Here is a 19,010-nt window from a genome sequence, read left to right on the forward strand (position 1 = left end):
CATGGGGTAACGGGCTATTGGCCAACCAGTTAGTTGCTTGGGGAGTTTCGCAACCCACGACAACCCTTCATACAGCCAGCCACACTCCCACACGATGGAGGAGGCGTCCATCAACCAAGCGAACGACGACCTTGCTGCGTAATTGTACAGACCACCGTTCTCCCATTGGGGCATTTACTTCCGCCGTCTTTCTCTTCCAGCGTCTCCCGTTCAATCGATGACGCAGCGAGGCCCACAGTTTCGCAGCCGAGTCAGATCTTACCTACTTCTCTGACTAGAGAAACGGACCCGCGAAAAGCCCCCTGCCACCCTGCCTCAATGTTCCAACCCAGCATCCTCGCCGTCCCCTGGGCGCTATCCGCCATCGCCCTCCTCCTGATCGAGGGCACCCTGATCTGGACGCGCCTGCTGGACCTGACCGCATCGGACCCGCGGCTGGCGCCCCTCACCTTACTGGTCGTCCTCAACGCCGTCACGCGCGCGGCGTGGGTGGCGGCGCAGTACGCCCTAGCCGTGTGGCCGCTGCCCGAGCTCCGGCGCCGGCACGACGCCTTCTTTTTCCGGGAGGAAGAAGCGGCCGCGACGACGACCCCGTCCATGACGCGGGGCCGGGCCGCGGTCGTCATCGCCTGCGCCGCGCTCTGGGCGCTGCAGATGCTGGCCGTGCTCGCCTGGTTCTGCGCCGAGCTGGTCGTCCGGGGCGCCGACGAGGGGGTCGGCGCCGTGCTGAGCTGGGTGCTGCCGCCCATGGTGGGCTGGCTGGTCCTCGTCGTCGCCATGGCCACCTACTGCGGGCTGGGTCTCTACATCCTACTGATAGGGGGGAGAACTTGCCTGTTTGCCTTGCGTCAAACTGGCTGGGGAGGGACTGGTCCGGCTCAGTATATGGAATTGACATGAACACGAAACAACGAGGCCGAGCAAATGTGTTTGTTGGTAGTATGCGTAACGATAACAAGTTATGATTGGCAATCGGTCTTTCCATGCATCTATGATCACTCAAGACATCCCAGCCAGTGAGTTTCAAAATGACATTTATATAATTACATGGTCCCCAAACAGGAGATATACCAAACATGCCCAATCGCTACACCCGTGAAAATGATCTAAACAGACTCCAGTCCCGACAAGAGGGACAATGGGACGGGGTTCGCGCCTCCGCCTGTGACCGAGATCCCGATGTCGCCCCTTTCCCGAATCTCCTCCAAACTCCTCTTGCGAATGGGGTTGGGCTTTGCGTCTGTAATCTTGAGCCATTCGCCGTTAAAGGCGTTTACGAGCCAATTGGTCAATTCTGCAAAAGCATGTTAGCGTCGGTCGTGTCAAGTTGCCGGAGGATCAGACTTACTGTCATAGACGATGCGATTCGCATTATGGAAATAAATGCCGTGATCGCTGTCCGGGAACATGTGGAGATCGTAGTTCTCGACATTGGCCAGGTCAAGCTTGTCCAACAACGTAAGAGTGTTTTGCATGTGGACATTGTCATCGGCGACACCATGCATAATCAGGAACCGCACGTTTCCAGAGAGCGCCGTGGCGTTGCTGATGGCAGTGCGGCTGTAGCCGACCTCGTTCTCTTGCGGCGTGAGCATGTAACGCTCAGTATAGATGCTGTCGTAGAAGCGCCAATCGGTGACGGGGGCAACAGCCATGCCGTAGCGGAATGTCTGACCGGCGTCCTGCTCAAGCGTCTTGAGAGTGTTGAAACCACCGAAAGACCAGCCCCAAATAGCGACGCGGCTAGCGTCGATATAGGGTTTGGCAGCCCAGATCTTAGCAGCCGCAATCTGATCATGCGCCTCCCACTTACCAAGTTCCTTACGCACGCATACGCGGGCCTTGCGACCAATGAAACCAGTACCACGGCCGTCAACCGTGACAACGATGTAACCTAGGTTGGCAGCCACAAATGACTGGAAGTCGACAGAAAACGACTTCTTGACGCTCTGTGAGCCAGGGCCCGAGTACTGCTGGAACAGAACCGGGTACTTCTTATTCTTGTCGAAGTTGGGAGGGCGGCGCTCCAGGAAGTTGAGCTCGAAGCCGTCGACATTAATTGTGCCATAGTTAAGAGTAGGCAAATTATGTTTCTGAACCTTGGACACCAACTCCTTGTTGTCTTCCACAATGTACTCAAACTTGTCGGTGTTGTTTGGGGTGCTGACGACCTTTTGCCAGGGGACCTTTGGGCCTTTGTAGGTGAGGAGAGTGTAGCCGGCCTTGCTGGAGAACGACGCCTCATACATGCCCTCGGATTGGGTGTCCACGATTGCCCGCAAGTCGGAACCGTCGAGCTTCACGCTATAAACGTGGCGCTGGATCGAGGACTCCTTGGCAGCATGGAAATACACGAGGTTGTTCTTCAGGTCGACAGCAGACGGGGCTTCATCGACCTCCCATTTGCCCGAAGTGAGCATGATAGGCTCTGGATTGTCCAGCGGAGTAAAGTATGCCAAATGGTCACCGTCATCATGGATGATCTGGTCGACATAGCCGTCCTTCGCACGTCCATTGGCCGGGTCGGCCGGGATGTAACGAGTATTGTGGCCAATCTCGAACCAACCTCCGTCGATCTTGCCTACATCGACTGTCCGGACGGTCTGGCCACTTCTAGCGACGGCATCAACAAGAACGACGCGCATGATGTCACTAACGCGGTTAGTCTCTTTGATGATAACCTTATCCCCAGCCCACACGATCTCGGTGATGAGAAGATCTTCGGGGGTAAACCCACCCGATATGTCAACTGAGAACATGTCGCCTCGGGTAAGGTCGTAGAACAAGAGATCCACGAAGGGGTTCGGGGACCCGGCTTTGGGATACTTGATCTGGCGTACTTCTGGATAATTCTCCTCTCCCTTTTGCGGCTTGGTACCGCTCGGCCGTTCGATGAAGTACTGAACAGGGTATTCCGGCACCAATGTCTCGTTGGTTCGCAGGAAAGCCATGTACTGGCCATCACCTGACCACCAGGTCGCGCTGCTCCCACCAAAAACCTCCTCCTCGTACACCCAGTCTGGGATACCGTAGAAGTACTCTGGGCCTCCATCCTTGGTAACCTGAGTCACACTTGTTCCGCCGAGGCGCCGGATGTAAAGATTGTTCCCAGCGGTGTATGAGATGGCATTGCTCTTGGGGCTCCACTGGGCCAGCTGGACTCGAAGATCAGGGTTCTTGGGATCTAATGGCTCGGCGCTCTGGGTTTCGACATCGAAGACCCAGTAGATGGCCGTGAACGAGTGTCTCCAGTTGCTCTTGACGTGGGATGCGACCAAGACCTTCTTCAGATCTGGGCTAGGCCACACCTTCTCGGGCGTGACTTGCTTGTCTTTGTACGAAAACCAGCTATTGCGCATCAAGGTTTGAGAGGCCATAATCTTGGTGCCGGCCGCGACTGCTTCTGGGCTCAAGCTGTGGACATCCTCGACGACGAGGTAGTCCTTGCCGGTGCTACCTTGCTCGAGAAGCAGGCCGTCTTCCCCATTCGCTCCTCCAATCCAGCTGATGTCGTGTCTTGCAGGATACCAATAGCCCGACTGGATCTGGTCCATGGTAATCTTCTTGGCGGATCCCTTGGAGCTGGTGGCTGCCGTTGGGTCGGGTGTCGCGTACGGCTTCGTGGATACGTAGATGAACAGTCCGACGCCCCAAGCAGCGACTACCAAGCCTGTCGCGATCAAGAGTATTTTTCTCATCTTGCGGTCGAAGGCAATATACTTTCCGGTTCCGCCGCCGGCAGCGGAGGCCAGAAAGGCCTCTCTCTCGTCTCCGGTTGCATCTCTCAGGGGGTCTTCATCGTCAAAGTCGGTGTTGATTTCATGCAGCTTTTCTCGTTCACTTATACGCTCGAATACAAGACTAGTCGTCGAGACGGTCGAGAGAGAATCGGTCGAGGGTCGTGGAGACGCTGTTGTCATTGTCAACATTATACGGTAGTCTTCAATATAGCCCAGGACGTTTGGAGCAGGCCGCACCCATTGTTGCTTAATTATCCTTCCCCGCCCATGCAAACCATGGCAGAACCTATGATATAACGAATTGTTTTTCGATATTGCTGGCAACTCGCAGATGATCAAATACGATGTTCCTAAAGAGCGAAGTGATGTCCAATGAAATGTCCGTGTTTACTTGTTCATGCGACGACAGCTGAGCTGAGGCGGCACCCCCTGTAGCTGCGATTCCTTATCGGCTTATCGGGGCCTGACACTGCGTCAGGGCACTGTCTGTAGCCTGGCGTTTGGCGTCCGTGCTAATAATACATTGACGTAACGTCCATGTATCCGAGCCTCTTACCAACCTACCGCGGGACTCACGCATCTATGTAATTGCATAGGTACGTGACCTTCCACCGAATATATTCAAAAAGGAGTAGAATAACACGAAATATCTTTGGTTTGGAACGCAGGTAGCTGGCTAAAACCCTAAATATCCATTGGTACCTAGGGTTTTGGAAGTACCAACGACTCGAGGTTTTTCAAAGTCGGCATTTGTGTAGGTTTCGGGAGGCGGGCACTAAAAGGCTACAGGATACACGTACAGGATCCGGGTACAAGGTATGTACCTGTCTTCGGTATTCCTCCCAGGTAGAAATCGAAGGCTCATTTCCGGTTTATATTTTCAGAAGTGCGAGTCGCATCATTATTCTTATGCAACTATATGAACAGTTTTTCGTCGTTATTTCGCTAACAGAGGCGGCATAAGGTTAGGGGTCTTTCAGGCCACCCCAGCTATCAGATCTTCCTTGCACTAGCTACCGTGATGGAGAATCCTCATAGCACGCTGGCACGACTCCATTCATGGGGGAAGAGGGACTAACGCAGGGGCCGTCTCCAGTCTCCCGTTCCACCTGTAACATATTCGATCTGTCTATCTAGTGCTGCCTGCCTCTGTTCTGCACCTCCAACTTCTCAATCGCCATGGTCAAAACACGAAGGATGGTGGTTGTGGGCACCGGAAGCCGAACACTACTTTTGGCCAAGTATTGGCACGCTTACTATGCTTCGTGGCACCATACCTCCGCGTGATTCACCGGGTCGGGTGCTGCTGCAGTGAGCGGAATGCAAATTTGCTGCATTGGCCGTAAGTGTTCGCCGTATGTAAGCTTGGCCAGTTGGATTCCAGCCATGGTGATGGACCAATGCACGCGGTACGTCATCGTCGCCGTGCTTGCCAAAAGCAAATCTGGTCGAAGAAAGGAGTGGCGTGTTGGTAATTTGGCGATCTAAGGTTAACCATTACCGACCCGGACAATATATCGGTATCCCAACTCTTAACGACGAAAATTCGTTTCGGCCTTTTCTGATGAAAAAAGAAAAAGCTTACTGATCACCCCCTGCCCCCCGGGCCGTGGCTGGCCCTACTTTTAGGGTGAGCCTCAACCCATCCGCGCCGCCGCTGGTGCTTCACCTACATTGCGGCAGCTGAGGGAGCTGGAGACTACGGTGTTGCTTCTTTCGGAAGCAGGCTCCTTTCTCGCATCTAGCGCCGCGATCGCAACCCACTTCTGGTCCCATTTGTGCCTGGAGATGGAGTGACCGATGGACAGGACCCCGGTGGTCTGCCTTCTTAGCTCGCACTCGATCGCCAGTAAGCATCTTGGCGGAGATGTTAGTCGAGGCTGGTTAAGGCGGGACAAGAACCGCCGAGATGCAACGAAACGGCGACTCGAGAACGTGCAGGGCCAAGTGCTCGTGTTCAGAACATTGGCAAGTGTTTGCCGCCATTGGGTGCTTCGTTTTTTCGTTGGTCCTTTGCCAATATTAGGTGGTGCATTTTTAGCATGCTCAGCTGCTGCTGCAGTAATACCGGCCCCCTGGCTTACTGCGCGAGCTTTCTCTATTTAATATGCAGTTCGCCGTCTACCATCGGCCGTTCATGGAGGGATAGGATCATCTTGCGATGCTCTGACCTTCTAGGCTATCTCCCAATAATTCCGAGTAGCATCAGCTACTTCTTCACTCGTTCAGCTCCTACTTTGCTATCGCTCCTCCAATGCATGTCCGTTCGTGGAGCAGCGGCATCCTTGCCGGCCTTCTGGGCGGCAAAGTCGCCAGCGCTGCCTGTAGCTCTAATCTTCTAATCGATAATTTCTCAACGTGGTCAACAAATACCAACACATTGGGTAGTTGGACCAGCGGTATGACCAAACCTACAGGAGGCTACCCCCAATATACACACTAACAAGCCCCCCTTAGATGATGGGTCCATGACTTCTATCTCGGTTGTCGATGGCTCCCTGGCCTTTACCCCTAAGGCGGACTCGTACTTTTACGAGACCTTCACCTGCACTCAGGCCAAGAACGAAGGCTACAATGCTGTCTCATTCTCCGTCATTGGACCAAACGGCGGGGCGGCTTTGCTCGAGATTCAGACCAAGTCATCATGCTCGGCGTCGGCCTATTCCAGCAGCTACTTCACCGTCAGCGGCCTCACCGGATCAAAGCAGACGGTCACGGTACCCCTCTCCTCCTTCGCGGGCGCCAATGCCAATGCCATCACGGGCCTTGTGTGGTCAAGCTTCTCCAAGACGGGAGTGAGGTGGGTGCTTGGTGATATCCAGTTCGTCTGCAGTACGCCTGGACATACAACTCCAGGTACGGGTACCCCACGTGAAAATATATCCCTTGTACTTTTGGCTGATTTGCGACTGCTTTTCTTAGTGCCTACTACCATTTCCACAATCACTTCGAAGAACCCCACGGCTACGGGTACTGATCCAGCTCCTCCCCGGGGAGCTGTTCCAACCTCCTCATTGATGATTGGGAGTCACAGTCACGGCTGACCTTCCTATACTACAACGCCATGATCAAGCCGTCTTCGGACGATGCTACCATGAAGTCTGTCGTCGTCAGCAACGATAACCACGTGACGTTCACCCCCACGAACACCGGCTCGTACTTTTACAGCCAGGTGGGCTGTGTTAATACCCAAAACGTCTATGGTGGGATCTCGCTTCCTATCAAGGCGCCGCGAGGTACCAGACTCAGCGTTCAGCTCAGCTCGCCAGCCCAATGCGGCGATGACGTCGACAAGGTCAACGCGGCCCAGACCTCCGCAGAGCTCGGCTGGGCGTTTGATGGAACGGAGAAGCTCTACGATATCCCCTTCTCCAAGTTCAGCAGTCTTGACCTCACGAAGATAAGGACCGTCTTCTTCACAGGCTTCACCGGTCCCGTCACCTTTGGGCCAATGGCTTTCTACTGTGGCATGACTCCATCCCAGTATCAAGTCCCAACAACTACGGCGCCTGCGGGACCGACCTCGACAGTCCCAGCCCCGAGCAGCACAGCCTCTGCCCTGGTCATTGATGAGTTCGCCAACAATGGTGCTAACGCTCTTGGGTTCTGGCACGGCGGCGATGAGGAAATCTCTCTCACCTGGGGCAACAAGCAACTGACCATCAAGTCAAGCGATTCTGATTATGCCTTCTACACCCAGCTTTCGGGCAGCTGTCGAAACCTGCACAGTTTCGACGGGTCCTATCTCCATATTGCCTACAGTGGGAGCAATAAGTTTTCCGTCGCCCTCCAGCAGCACAACTCGCAATGCAGCGAGGACATCGCACCGTTTCCCGAGACCTGGGACTCTCTCGAGGCTGCCCGCTATTCTTCTGGGAGCGATATCTACATTCCCATTTCGCATTTCAACATTGACAGGTCGAGGGTGATTGGCCTCGCCTTCAAGGGATTCTACACCACCGAATCGGTGGTGCTCAAAAAGGTCGAGATTGTCCCGTCCATCCCGGCCTCGTTCAAGATCCCGTCCAAGCTCCCCAGCGGCAACTTCGTGTTCGCCTGCAAGCGGCCCAACTCCTTTGCCTTCGCCATTGACGACGGCGACCCAGGCCTCGCGCAGCAAGTCATGAGCATCGTCAAGGAGGAGAACATCAAGGTAACCTTCTTCACTGTCGGCGCGCCGCTCGAGGACCCGAGCACCAACTTAACCAACGTGTACCGCGAGATGCAGTCGCAGGGCCACCAGATCGCCCTGCACTCGTTCACGCACCCGAAGATGGAGGGGCTGCCCGACTACGCGGCCATCGACTGGGAGTACAACAAAGACATCGCCACGGTCAAGAAGACGTTCGACGGCCTGGTCACGCCCTACTTCCGCGCCCCCTTCGGCAACGAGGGCGCGCGGATGCGCCAGCGCCTCGCCGTGGCCCTGGGGACGGAGTCGCCCTACATCGTCCAGTGGAGCGTCGACGTTGAGGACTGGCTCTACGCGACTGGCCCAACGCCCGAGAAGCAGCTGGATGCGTTCAAGCGCGACCTGGCCAAGGGCGGCAACTTGGTGGTCATGCACTACCTGTATCCGTCCACGGTAGGATACCTGAAGCAGTTTATTCAGTTGGCCAAGGCGACGGGGAAGCAGCTGATGCGGGTCGACCAGTGCATGGAGGATCCCAATGCACCTCCTTTGTGAAGCATTTGATGTTACCACTGACTAGATGTACTGTATCTGGATGTATTTGGTTTGAACTTCAGAACCAAAGGCCACAGGAATATCGTTTACAGAGAAGTCGATACATATTTCATGACCACATATATATTAGTATTACCATCGCAGCAATCAGTTTCAAGCATGTCTGTCCAAGTCCATGAGAAGTTCCTTCGCAAAATGGGTTAACACAATTGACCTGAACCGCACGTCGTCAGAGGAAGGTGCGTATGTCACTCTCCTGCAGTCATCAATGCCAGTCTTCGAAGCGGGATGTTTCGGCTACAGGAGGTAATGGCAGTTTACCTTCAAAACGGCATGATCATCCGACGTGGCTCTCTGCAGCTGGCAGGCGCGGACCGATGATCGTGTATGGCAAGCGCGACTTCAGGACCAGTTCGCCCAGGGCTATATCAAAACTGCACCACTTCACATACTACCTACCCATCTAACACTGTATCTTTCTCGCCCAGGTACCTACCAAAGCCACTCATCCTAAATATTTGTGTCATTATCCGTCCATACCTAGACTAAGACGAGCATCATGTCGCCCTCGAAGAAAAACGACAGTGAGCCCACCCCCGTCAAAATCGAGGCACCCCAGCCTCAATTCCGCGTATTGCCCGAGACCAACAATGCCATGACCACTACCTTGTCGGAGTTGCCGGGGTACAAAATCGTCCGAACCATCGGCGCCGTCTATGGCTACTCATATACAGGCTCAAGTGGACCATTCCCCAGAGATTCCACTGTGTTTAAAAAGGTGCGTGATGATGCCTTCATGTCTGCTTGTGCTGTTTCGACTTGTCACTTGACTTCAAGACTTCAGAGGAGAGGACTAATAAAGAAAGGGGCAATCAGATGTACTCCTGCAACAACGACGCATTGGCCCGCATAACCGTTGAGACGCAAGCACGAGGAGGCAATGCCGTCATCCGCCTACGCCACAATGTTTTCTGCCATGGGCCCTATGAAAAGGTCTTCTTCACCGGGACCGCAGCGGTTGTCGAGAAGCTGTGAGCCACGGGATGCAACAGGCATTTCCGCCTCAACGGCTGTCGACTCCTCGAAGGAAAGTAGGAAGTCATGTTCCGACGAGCACAATCAAGTTTCATATCGAGAGTTCAGAACCCTGGTGGACGAGAGTTGGGAAATTATGGACATGGTGTTTGTTCGGCTTTGGGTCGCGTCAATATTCAACGGCTAAGTGTATGTTAGCGAACCGAGCTGGTTCGTTCAATTAGCTGCAATTACTGGATTAAGGGCAAGTCCACCACTCCCATTTTCGTTCTATCCTCCTTGATCATTTGTCATCCCACATGGTCGTCTTGCCACAATGCACATCGGGAAGATAGAAGCCAGCGCTCGTCTGGGTCTGCTGCTGGCTCGTCGGTGTTGGCCCGAAATCAAAGTAAGCAAGCAGTTCGGGGTCAACCAATGCAGAGTCCACCAAGCCAGGTAGATCGTCATCCCCCTCCGACACTGCTGCAACAGGAGGCGGAGTGCCTCCGATCTACAGCCTTCTCTGCTCGCACCACGTCAGCTCCGGCACCGGCGCCGGCATCGTGTCCGGCATGTCGCCTCCGACGTGTTCGACCTCCATGATGCAGACAATCGGCATGCCACATGTACCGCCGCTGCCGCGGCTCCTCTTCCTGTGGCACACCCCTCCGTCGTCTTGGTGGTAGCAGCGGCGGCTGCCCGTCATCCGGAGCGTCGTGTGCAGGCTCGACCAGAACCCCTCGTGGTCCCGGAGGGTGTGGTGGATGTGGTCTTTGACGACGGACCAGTGGACGCGGCGATGGTTGTAGACCAGATTCTGCGACGATGGTGCTGGGGTGAAAAGAAAGTGCGGCTTCACCTCCTCCTCTCCCTCTCCCTCAACACCTGCAGGAGGGTCAATTGGTGGCGATGGTAATATCTTGGGGATGACGATCATGAGCTTGTCGATTCTGGAGTAGGTGGCGTACAGGACACTCATCGTGTTCTCGGTGTCTATCTCGGTGGCGAAGCAGGTCCAGTCCACAGCCACCGGCACGGGAGCAGCTCGCCGCCGCTTAGGCATTTTTGCCATTGCTACATCGTCGCCGAGATCAAATTCTGTTATTCTCTTCTCTGTGAAGTAGATAGCCATCTTTGCCTTCTTCAGGGGTTCAAAGAGTGTCCAAAAATCCCGTCGGTTGTATAACAAGCTGCCTTGGTTACCAAAATTGGCCAACGACAACAGCCGTCATTTCCCAATAAGTAGTACTTGATCATGAGAAAGGGAAAAATTTTAAACAAAAGTCAGTGAGAGCAGATAGGTTTAGGTTTGGTTTTGCCCGCCTCCCAGGACAGAAGCCTCTGCCGTACCGTGGTCGAGAAGAACTTTTGGTTGCTAATGTGACTATCACAGCCGGGTTACTCAGCTGAGTAAATGGCAAAAATCCATGGAAAGTGAAGACTATGTCCAGCTGCCTATTCATAGTGGTATATTCAGAGTGGACTGATTCAATAAGCGGACCGACCTTTTGAAGACATTACACGAGGCGCCTGCCTTCCTTTGAGTGGGGGTCTCGAGAAGGTTGAGCATACAGCGCAGTTTGTATGTGTTTGTCGAGAGTGATTGGACGCATGGGAGCCAAACGAGGATTAACAATTAAGATGAATTGTAGTTTTCAATAGTTTTCTACGGTCGCGCAGGTGTGCGAGTGTTTATTTATCACCCATGAGTAGAGTGTCTGTAATTTGATGGTTGTAGTGTTGTGCATTGGTGTAGCTAAAGATTATTGATATGCTAGCGATGGCACATATAGTTTCAACCCCCTTCCTTGCCTTTGAGGCCAGCCAGTCAGGTTCCAGCTTCGATCAGGATTCATGTTGCTGCTCGTTCTGCGGAGGTACGAACTGGTCTGGCGAAAACAAGGGTAGCGCTTAAGGAGGCCAAGGAGGTCAAGGAGGTCAAGGAGGTCAAGGAGGCCCCCATGATATTCATTTGTATATCCAGGTTAAGGTCGCCGTCTCTAGCCGTGGAGGCTCGGCATTCCCAAGACTTCCCGCCTCAACGACCTTCCCCATCCACTGCTCAAACGTTGTCTTGAGCTCATGCACCTGATGGCTAAGTGGCAGTGGGCCGTACGAGTACTGCTTGTGTTGGGGTACGGATAGGTGTATCCTGTCCGCCTTGGCTATCCCGGGATCATATCTGACAAGCCTGCTGTGACAAGGTCGCCGTACAAAGTAGTTATCGACATTGTAGTTCACATTGTAGTTATAATGGTAGGATTCGTAGAGGTCGTAATGTTGCCATGGTAATCTCGGGCGGTCAGGCCTCCGTCGGTTTAGATTGAACGCTGACCGCTGATAGACAACAAGGATGATGTCCTTCATTTGACGGAATTTGGATATATGTTGGAGGAACCTGGCCAGATTCTGCTGCGTCCGGACAGACTTGTGAAATAGTCGAAGATGCAAGCCGGTATAGAGACCCCACGATGTGCCCAGCGCTATCTTGGTAGCATGCCTCCGCACGGTGTCGATCTGACTGAGCAGTCGCATGGCCTTGAGCAGCCTCTTGACCTGCAGGTACGAATCCAACAGAATGATGTCTCGTGAGAGGTCGACGTGTTTGACCGTCCCGGAAAAGACGAGCGGCTTATACCGATGAGAAACAGCCCGCCGGGCGTCTTGACACACCCGTCCGAGAGTTGGAGGCGGCTCGTTACGGATATCGGCGAACATCAGTCTACTGGACGGGATGTTGTGATGATGCGCCGAAGATGGCGAGTCCAGGACCTCATAGACCCGCGGCTCGGGAAGCGCGTAGCTCCATATCAGGTCTCTCAGCTCGAAGGGCAGTTTGGAAAACTGGAAGAACGTCTGCTCAGTCGGCATATCCATATCGCGAATCGATCCAGGGACGGCGGCGTGTTGGTACGGGTGAAACATGCAGAAGCGAGAACACAAGAGCAAAAGGCGTGAGACGGGCATCTATCGGGGCCGGAAGGTGATACTTAAAAGACCTCATGCCCCCAACCTAGTGGGATGTGGCTGCGAGCCACGCGACAGCCGGGCACATCCAAACAGAGTTGGGGGCACCATCATCATGGACGGTCATAGGCCGGCGGGGAATGACGAGTGGGACGACTCAGCCTAGCTAGCTACCTACGAACAGAGTCGCGGCGAGAATCGACTAAGCATGCATCGCGAAGATGACCACACTCTGGGCCAACTTCCGCAAATGGACAAAGGGCGAGCCGTCGTTGCACCGGCGCTGGCCACAGTGCTGACGTGCCGGCGAAGTGGCAGCTGGAAGAGGAAAGTGTTCAGGCCTGGCCTGGCACTTCAAGTCCGGCTTGACGGTTGGCTGTGGGCATGGGGGTCGCATGGGCACAAGGATCCAAGCGAACCACAGGGTACCGACCGAGAGGGTGGAGGCTATATTTGGAAGCATTGCTCCGTAACTGGTGCATTAATGCCCCATCCTTGGGACCGCTATCAATCGATGTTGATATCGGATAGGTTGGGGGACTTGGGCCACTTGGGGCACCCCTGCTCGGCCGTGGTAGCTTGAGCAAGTTGGCAAGTAGGTAGTGTCGTAGCAGACGACCTCTACCTTTCGGGCAGTTTGCTTGGCTACTGCAAGTGGCGTCTGACTGCTCCTCTCGTATCACGCGTACATGATATATAAGTTCTTAGTTGAGCATTACATATCTTGTTCTCCTCACAGCCCTCTGTGACGTTGCAAGAGAGACCTGGTGACACGACGCAAAAACATGGCCTAGCTGGCTTACAATGCGGTTTGGATGGTTGCAGCGCATTATGACAACGTCCTGCATTATGTCAGTATCTTCCCAAACCCATAATCAGAATATCATCGAAGTCAGCAATAGAATGGGGCTGCTCTGCAGTAAGAAAGCTGAATCAATAGAGTTGACTACGGCGGGCTGGCGGGGTCCAAAGACCCCAAATCGGTGGGGGTGCTGGCCAGCTGCCCGCCAGCCAGCCTGTAGGCCAGCCTGTAGCCTGTAACTAATGCCCGGAGCTAATGCCGCGCCGAACCCCGATTGCCCATGCTCCACTGCCTGGCAGTTTATAAACGCCGCAAAACTTTGTGCGACTCTTCTTCTCTTTTCCTTTTCTTCTTTGTGCGGCGACAGGACTCAAACACATCCCCGTGTTGCTCGAATCCCTATTCCCTAACCGGAGTAACCATGGATGCCTTTTCGTAGCGTCAGTCCGATGTCACAGAGAAATCATAATTGCAGATCGGCGTTCAAATTATCATTGTCAAACTTGGGCACTTCCCAACGCCCAGGATTGCACGAGAATGCCGGACAGACTTCCACCCACGCTCATATGTAATGACATGAACGCGTTGGAATCACGTTAGAAACCGACGTTCCGTCTAATTGCGTAATGGGCAGCCGCGTTATGGTACTTTGCCAATTGCTGTATGCGTCTATCATAATCGTGATTACTCGATGTTAGATGTACCATGACCGCAACGTCCATTAACATGACGGGTCTTGTCTATATTCGTAGTAGGACGTAATGCTGGTTCAATGCTGCTTGAGTCGTATTGGACCACTCGCACATGCCGTGTGAAACTTCCTCCTTTGTACTCGCTGGAACATCATCGCAGATTTGCTTGTGCTGTCCGAGAGGCTCTCTATTCGCCATCGCCAATCTTCTCCAGCTTCCCAAGGTCACGCTTCTCGCCAGACTCTCCAATCAGCCTAACTCGGTCCAACCGGACCTTCTCGCTGTCGCCATCGCCATTTACGACGAAGAGAATGACACTGGAGATGTTCTGGAAGCGCACAAATCGAAGACCAACATTGGCAGTTCCGTTGGCATTCCAATCGTTCTCGCCAATCTCAATCTCTTGAGTGGGCTGGATGTCCTCCGCTTCGTCAAAGCCCAAATTGTGCGGCCGGTTGGTGAACAGCTTGATCGTCTTGGGTCTCATGGGTATCTCGTCCTCATCATCGTCGTCTCCGGCTTTGGGAGGTAGGGACGTGATCTGTGGGACGCCGAAGGTCAGTATTTAGTTTATCACGTAGATCCAAAGACGCCATCGTACCTGTAACGTGTGCAGTTTGACGGTCGAGTTGAAGGGCATGAAGAGCAAAAGCTGCTCGTCTGTGTCACTCTCCACCCAGTCTTTCTGCTCCGAGTCACCCTTGTCCAGGCTCGAGGGCTTCGGCCGGTTGAACAGGGTTCGGACCGAGAATTCGGTGTCGTCGGCGTTCAGCAGCTCAAGACCCTTGACATCGATGACATCTGAGATGTCCGAGTAGCCTCGGGGAAGGTCGGCGCCCAGCCAAGTCATGCCACCTCCACCACTGCTGCTTCCCTCGCCAGCCGTCTCAATGTCGTTGCTAAGCTTCTCAATGAGAGACTTCAGCTTTTGGGGGTCGGCGCCCTTCACCTTCTCGACAATCTTGCCATCGCGAAACAGAACGAAGGTGGGCATAGACGTGACAGCGTAAGCCTGGGCGACATCCTTGGACTTGTCTCCCTCGGTGTTGACCTTGACGAATGTGGCAATGTTGGGTCTCGATAGGGACATGGATAGCTGCTCGTAGAATGGCGCGATCTGCTTGCAAGGTCCACACCAAGTCGCATAGACTAGAAGCCGTGACAGAAGGGTGAGCTGATGTCCATAGCAGACGGGCTTTCGGGGGTAACGTGGGCGCGGCGCATCACGTCACGGTCGCCGAGAGGAAGGGGATGGCGGGGTAGAGGGGGGTCAACCTACAGTCGGCGACAACGATGCGCGACTTGCTGAGAATGTCGCTGAACTGCTCCGAAGAGGTGATCTCGACCGTTTTCGACATCGTGGGCGCAGGGTGAGCAGCGTCTTCCAAAACGGGTTGGGTTTAGGTAGGCCGGAAGGCAGTCGGATGCGGTGAAAGTGTTTGGTTTGAAAGAGCCAGGCTGAAAGTTGAGCTACGCACGCACGCTGAATTACGTAGAAGGCAACAGTACTTCAAATGCTATCAATCAAATCGTGGCCATCCCTGCCCCATTTCCAGCTACTAACGTAACCAGGAATGGGCCGGGAAGGGTCTCAAATTATGTAATCAGGAAGCCAACCCCGCGCATGATTGCTTCCGTCTATTTGAAGAAAACATCCATGCCGGTTATTCGATTCAATATCTAATAAATATCTACCTAACATACTGAATAAGTACGTAGACATTGTCATTCAATTGTCCCAGGTATCCCAAGCAAGAGGAGCTTGCACAAAGCGTGGTGGGGCCCCTGATATGACACCCGCATCATAATGCGATGTGCCGTAACATTGAGCATAAGTGTCTACACGAACAGGAGCGCTATCTCTGGGTGATGAGATCTCCTTTGGACAGATCGTGGGTGCTTCTAATATCATAGCTAAGTGCACATTTGATGTATACGTTTCTAGCTTCAACCAGGTTATCCAAAGACCCATCAAGCATTTACCTTACATGAAAGGTTGGTGATATGCTACGAGACTGAAGCAACCAATCCAGTCCTACGTCGCTCCATGAAACGTATCAGGGCTCTCTGGCTCAGACTACTGCCCCATCTGGTTGGAACCAAGCCCATCATGTCGTCATCGTAGGGGACCATTAGGCTCCTGAACGATACTCCATGTGCAATAGACTAGGCAAGTACGTATATTTTCTGCCCTGCTTCGGGTACCTGGCGACTTGAAACAGGGATCCATTATTCACGGACTGCAGGAACGTGGAACATGAGTCTGTTTACCAACTTGCTCTGTGTCGACTTCAAGCACCCAAACCCCCAACTTGCATACCCATTCTCCCGTGATAATACTCAACACGAACAGCAAAGACTCGTAGTGAGGTGTACCTAGACATTGAGGATCATGGCATCGCAAGAGGCACAGTCACAGCCGCAGGGTGTTCCTGCAATAATCGTCAGAGAACCTACAGGCCCTCTTCACCCGGGCGACGAACATGAGATTCCCAGTCATGAAAACCACGGCACCTTTGATTCGCTGAAGGACCGGATCAAGCTTCACTACAACGTCGCCTCGGACTACTACTACTCACTCTGGTAAGCAACCTGATAGGTCGTGGCCTTCTTTGCGGACAATTGACTAAAACCCGACGCCGCCTTGCAGGGGACAGCATATCCATCACGGCTACTGGAAGTCGGGCAATGAGACCAAGGAGGAGGCACAGGTCAACCTGATCAACCTGCTCCTCGAGCTCTCGGCCCTGCCCAAATCCAGCCGCGTCCTCGATGTCGGCTGCGGCATTGGCGGCACCTCGCGCTTCCTGGCCAAGGAGCACGATTGCCAGGTGACGGGTGTCACTATCAGCGGGAAGCAGGTCGAGATCGCGCAGCGCTTGACCCTGGCCGAGGTCGACGCTGCTGGTGCTGGCAATGATGCCAACAAGGCCGCCACTCCTACCCCGGCCGCCGCCGACAGCCAAGGCATGATCAAGTACCCCTCGGGCAAGTCCAGCGTGCGCTTCATCGAGCTCGACGCCGAGAAGATGCTCGACTACTTCAAGAAGCAGCAGCCACCTGCGTCCTTTGACGGCGTCTGGATCTCCGAGGCGCTGTCGCACTTCCCGAACAAGCCGCTCTTCTTCTCGTCCGCGTTCGAGCTTCTCGAGGGCGGCGGCGGCGGCAAGTCCCGCCTCGTCATCGCGGACTGGTTCAAGGCCAAGGACCTGACGCCCGCGCAGGAGGAGGCCGACATCAAGGCCATCGAGGACGGCATGCTGCTGCCTCCCCTCTGCACGGCGGACCAGTACGTGGAGATGGCGACCAAGGCCGGCTTCAAGGTGTTGAAGGGGCCCATGGATATCTCTGCCGATGTGTCCAAGACTTGGTAAGTTTCCAGACCCCTCTGTTATTTCCCCCTTGGAGTTACTAACCGAATCAAAAATCTAGGGACATTTCCTGGTCATTGGTCTCGTCACCATCACTTTGGGCCTTTGCCATCTCCCAAGGGCGAGATGGCCTGGCATTTTTGCAAGCTTTCAGGGCGATGAGACGCGGTTACGCGAACGGATCATTTAGATATGCCTGTATAGCGTTTGAAAAGCCTTGAAGAACCCATCAACCCCCCGTATTGATTACCAAAGACCAAATAGACAGCATCCAATTCCAAACAAATCAAGTATAACTCAGAAATTAGCCAATTGTCCATGTACCCCTCGCACATGAATTTGGGTGCCTCGCATAAGCCGAAACCCACAGCTTAGCTGGAGTTGGCAGGGGCAGTGTAAGTCGCCCCGGTGAGGATGTTGGAGCACTTGGCCATGACGGAGCCATAGGCGCCCACGCTGACGCACTCATCGGCTCCTGCGTAAGGCATCCTGTCGGCGACCTCGGCGCAAAGCCCGTCGGCGTAGAAGGTCACTAGGGAGTCACCAAAGTCAGCCATCGTCCACAGTATAGTACAGGATACATAGACGTACGAGGGCAGTTCAAGTCGACATTGTCAATCGGATAAGTGACGTTCATGGTCTGGCTCGGCGAGCCGGTCAACAAGTCGGCGGGGATGGCAGTGCACACCCCCGCGACCATGTTGCTGGCAGTCCCCGCGTTCGAGCAGTCGCTGGTGCCGGAGAAGGCGATGGACGGCGCCTGGAACTGGGTCGAGATCTGAGCGGCGGCGTAGGGGATGCTGGAAGCAGTGACGGCAACGGCGACGATATAGTGATACATTTTGGAGGGCTGCGGTCGATTCTATCAAATGGGGCAGACAGGTGGGACTGTTCTAGTTCTCGGGAGATATGAGTTCAAGAAGGCTTGTTAGGAGCTGAGGAAGAGATGCTATTGTGAGCTGTGAGCTGTGATTTCGAATTTCTCACGATGAAGAGATCGCTATATCTTTATATATCCGTACATCCAGCACATTGACCACAGTCCCCGAGAGTCGTTGAAGCAGAGATACTCTTCGGCACCGATATTGAACGCCCCCAAGAGCTTCGAGTGCTTCAAGAAACTGGCAAGCACCGAATACCGCATGACCGTATCCTAGGCGGCACTGTCAGTTGATTACGGGCGATACATGGTTTTTGAAGCTGCAGGCCATGGAACTTCTTCAAGGTGACAACAACAGCCCATGGGGAAGCCTTCGAGAAGAAAGCATTGAAAAGCCTTTTGCTAGTTGCGCGGGTGGCTTGAGCCAATTTACACCTGCTGCCGTCTGATTATACAGCACATGCATTCGCGGGGCGTCTTGACAGTCACCTGGCGAGAATATCCTCGAGACAGACCGATGGCTGGAGCATCTCGTCGATGAGAGGCCAGGTGAACATGGAAATTCGTGAAAGGAGCCCGTATTTCATGCGAGGTTGTTGATAGGAGGATGTGGCTTAAAGATCGTCCTGCAGGGATTTGTGTTTCCGACATGGACTAAAGAAAATACCTAACTACATGGAAATGTATCCGATTACATTCATGTTCATTTTCAACGATCACGGGCCAATATATCCCCCCTAACTTGTAATTCTCGGATTCTTCAATTCATGCTGGAACAGATGCCAAATTTGTCACCTTTCAGGGATTTTCGTAGCCCAACGTTGGCAGCAAAGACGTTATGTAGTGGGGTGAAG

The 19,010-nt window shown here is 53.8% G+C and overlaps 9 protein-coding genes across 9 annotated transcripts; 4 read left to right on the plus strand and 5 right to left on the minus strand.

Annotated features, from left to right (window-relative positions):
* Window positions 1-318: 318 nt before the first annotated feature.
* PG985_006511 (uncharacterized protein) lies at window positions 319-900 on the plus strand (the record flags this gene model as incomplete). The annotated part of the gene is made up of 1 exon (XM_066826280.1): window positions 319-900. One exon carries the CDS (start codon window positions 319-321, stop codon window positions 898-900), a length of 582 nt encoding a protein of 193 aa, XP_066685887.1.
* A 206-nt stretch (window positions 901-1,106) lies between these two features.
* PG985_006512 (uncharacterized protein) lies at window positions 1,107-3,920 on the minus strand (the record flags this gene model as incomplete). Its single annotated transcript, XM_066826281.1, has 2 exons — window positions 1,107-1,294; window positions 1,349-3,920. 2 exons carry the CDS (start codon window positions 3,918-3,920, stop codon window positions 1,107-1,109), a joined length of 2,760 nt encoding a protein of 919 aa, XP_066685888.1.
* Window positions 3,921-5,994: 2,074 nt separating this feature from the next.
* On the plus strand, window positions 5,995-8,427 carry PG985_006513 (uncharacterized protein; the record flags this gene model as incomplete). The annotated part of the gene is made up of 3 exons (XM_066826282.1): window positions 5,995-6,139; window positions 6,198-6,540; window positions 6,723-8,427. The coding sequence occupies 3 exons, from the start codon at window positions 5,995-5,997 to the stop codon at window positions 8,425-8,427; spliced, it is 2,193 nt and encodes a 730-aa protein (XP_066685889.1).
* A 559-nt stretch (window positions 8,428-8,986) lies between these two features.
* Window positions 8,987-9,462, plus strand: PG985_006514 (uncharacterized protein; the record flags this gene model as incomplete). Its single annotated transcript, XM_066826283.1, has 2 exons — window positions 8,987-9,205; window positions 9,265-9,462. 2 exons carry the CDS (start codon window positions 8,987-8,989, stop codon window positions 9,460-9,462), a joined length of 417 nt encoding a protein of 138 aa, XP_066685890.1.
* A 493-nt stretch (window positions 9,463-9,955) lies between these two features.
* On the minus strand, window positions 9,956-10,576 carry PG985_006515 (uncharacterized protein; the record flags this gene model as incomplete). Its single annotated transcript, XM_066826284.1, has 1 exon — window positions 9,956-10,576. The coding sequence occupies one exon, from the start codon at window positions 10,574-10,576 to the stop codon at window positions 9,956-9,958; it is 621 nt and encodes a 206-aa protein (XP_066685891.1).
* An 836-nt stretch (window positions 10,577-11,412) lies between these two features.
* Window positions 11,413-12,369, minus strand: PG985_006516 (uncharacterized protein; the record flags this gene model as incomplete). Its single annotated transcript, XM_066826285.1, has 1 exon — window positions 11,413-12,369. The coding sequence occupies one exon, from the start codon at window positions 12,367-12,369 to the stop codon at window positions 11,413-11,415; it is 957 nt and encodes a 318-aa protein (XP_066685892.1).
* A 1,723-nt stretch (window positions 12,370-14,092) lies between these two features.
* On the minus strand, window positions 14,093-15,263 carry PG985_006517 (thioredoxin; the record flags this gene model as incomplete). Its single annotated transcript, XM_066826286.1, has 3 exons — window positions 14,093-14,446; window positions 14,507-15,054; window positions 15,185-15,263. The coding sequence occupies 3 exons, from the start codon at window positions 15,261-15,263 to the stop codon at window positions 14,093-14,095; spliced, it is 981 nt and encodes a 326-aa protein (XP_066685893.1).
* A 1,034-nt stretch (window positions 15,264-16,297) lies between these two features.
* Window positions 16,298-17,497, plus strand: PG985_006518 (methyltransferase domain-containing protein; the record flags this gene model as incomplete). The annotated part of the gene is made up of 3 exons (XM_066826287.1): window positions 16,298-16,459; window positions 16,617-17,275; window positions 17,338-17,497. The coding sequence occupies 3 exons, from the start codon at window positions 16,298-16,300 to the stop codon at window positions 17,495-17,497; spliced, it is 981 nt and encodes a 326-aa protein (XP_066685894.1).
* A 150-nt stretch (window positions 17,498-17,647) lies between these two features.
* Window positions 17,648-18,117, minus strand: PG985_006519 (uncharacterized protein; the record flags this gene model as incomplete). Its single annotated transcript, XM_066826288.1, has 2 exons — window positions 17,648-17,808; window positions 17,868-18,117. The coding sequence occupies 2 exons, from the start codon at window positions 18,115-18,117 to the stop codon at window positions 17,648-17,650; spliced, it is 411 nt and encodes a 136-aa protein (XP_066685895.1).
* Window positions 18,118-19,010: the final 893 nt, after the last annotated feature.

The sequence above is a fragment of the Apiospora marii genome (assembly GCF_038362585.1).
Source record: "Apiospora marii strain CBS 49790 chromosome Unknown utg000004l_segment0_segment0, whole genome shotgun sequence".
In the NCBI taxonomy this organism is placed as follows: Eukaryota; Fungi; Ascomycota; class Sordariomycetes; order Amphisphaeriales; family Apiosporaceae; genus Apiospora; species Apiospora marii.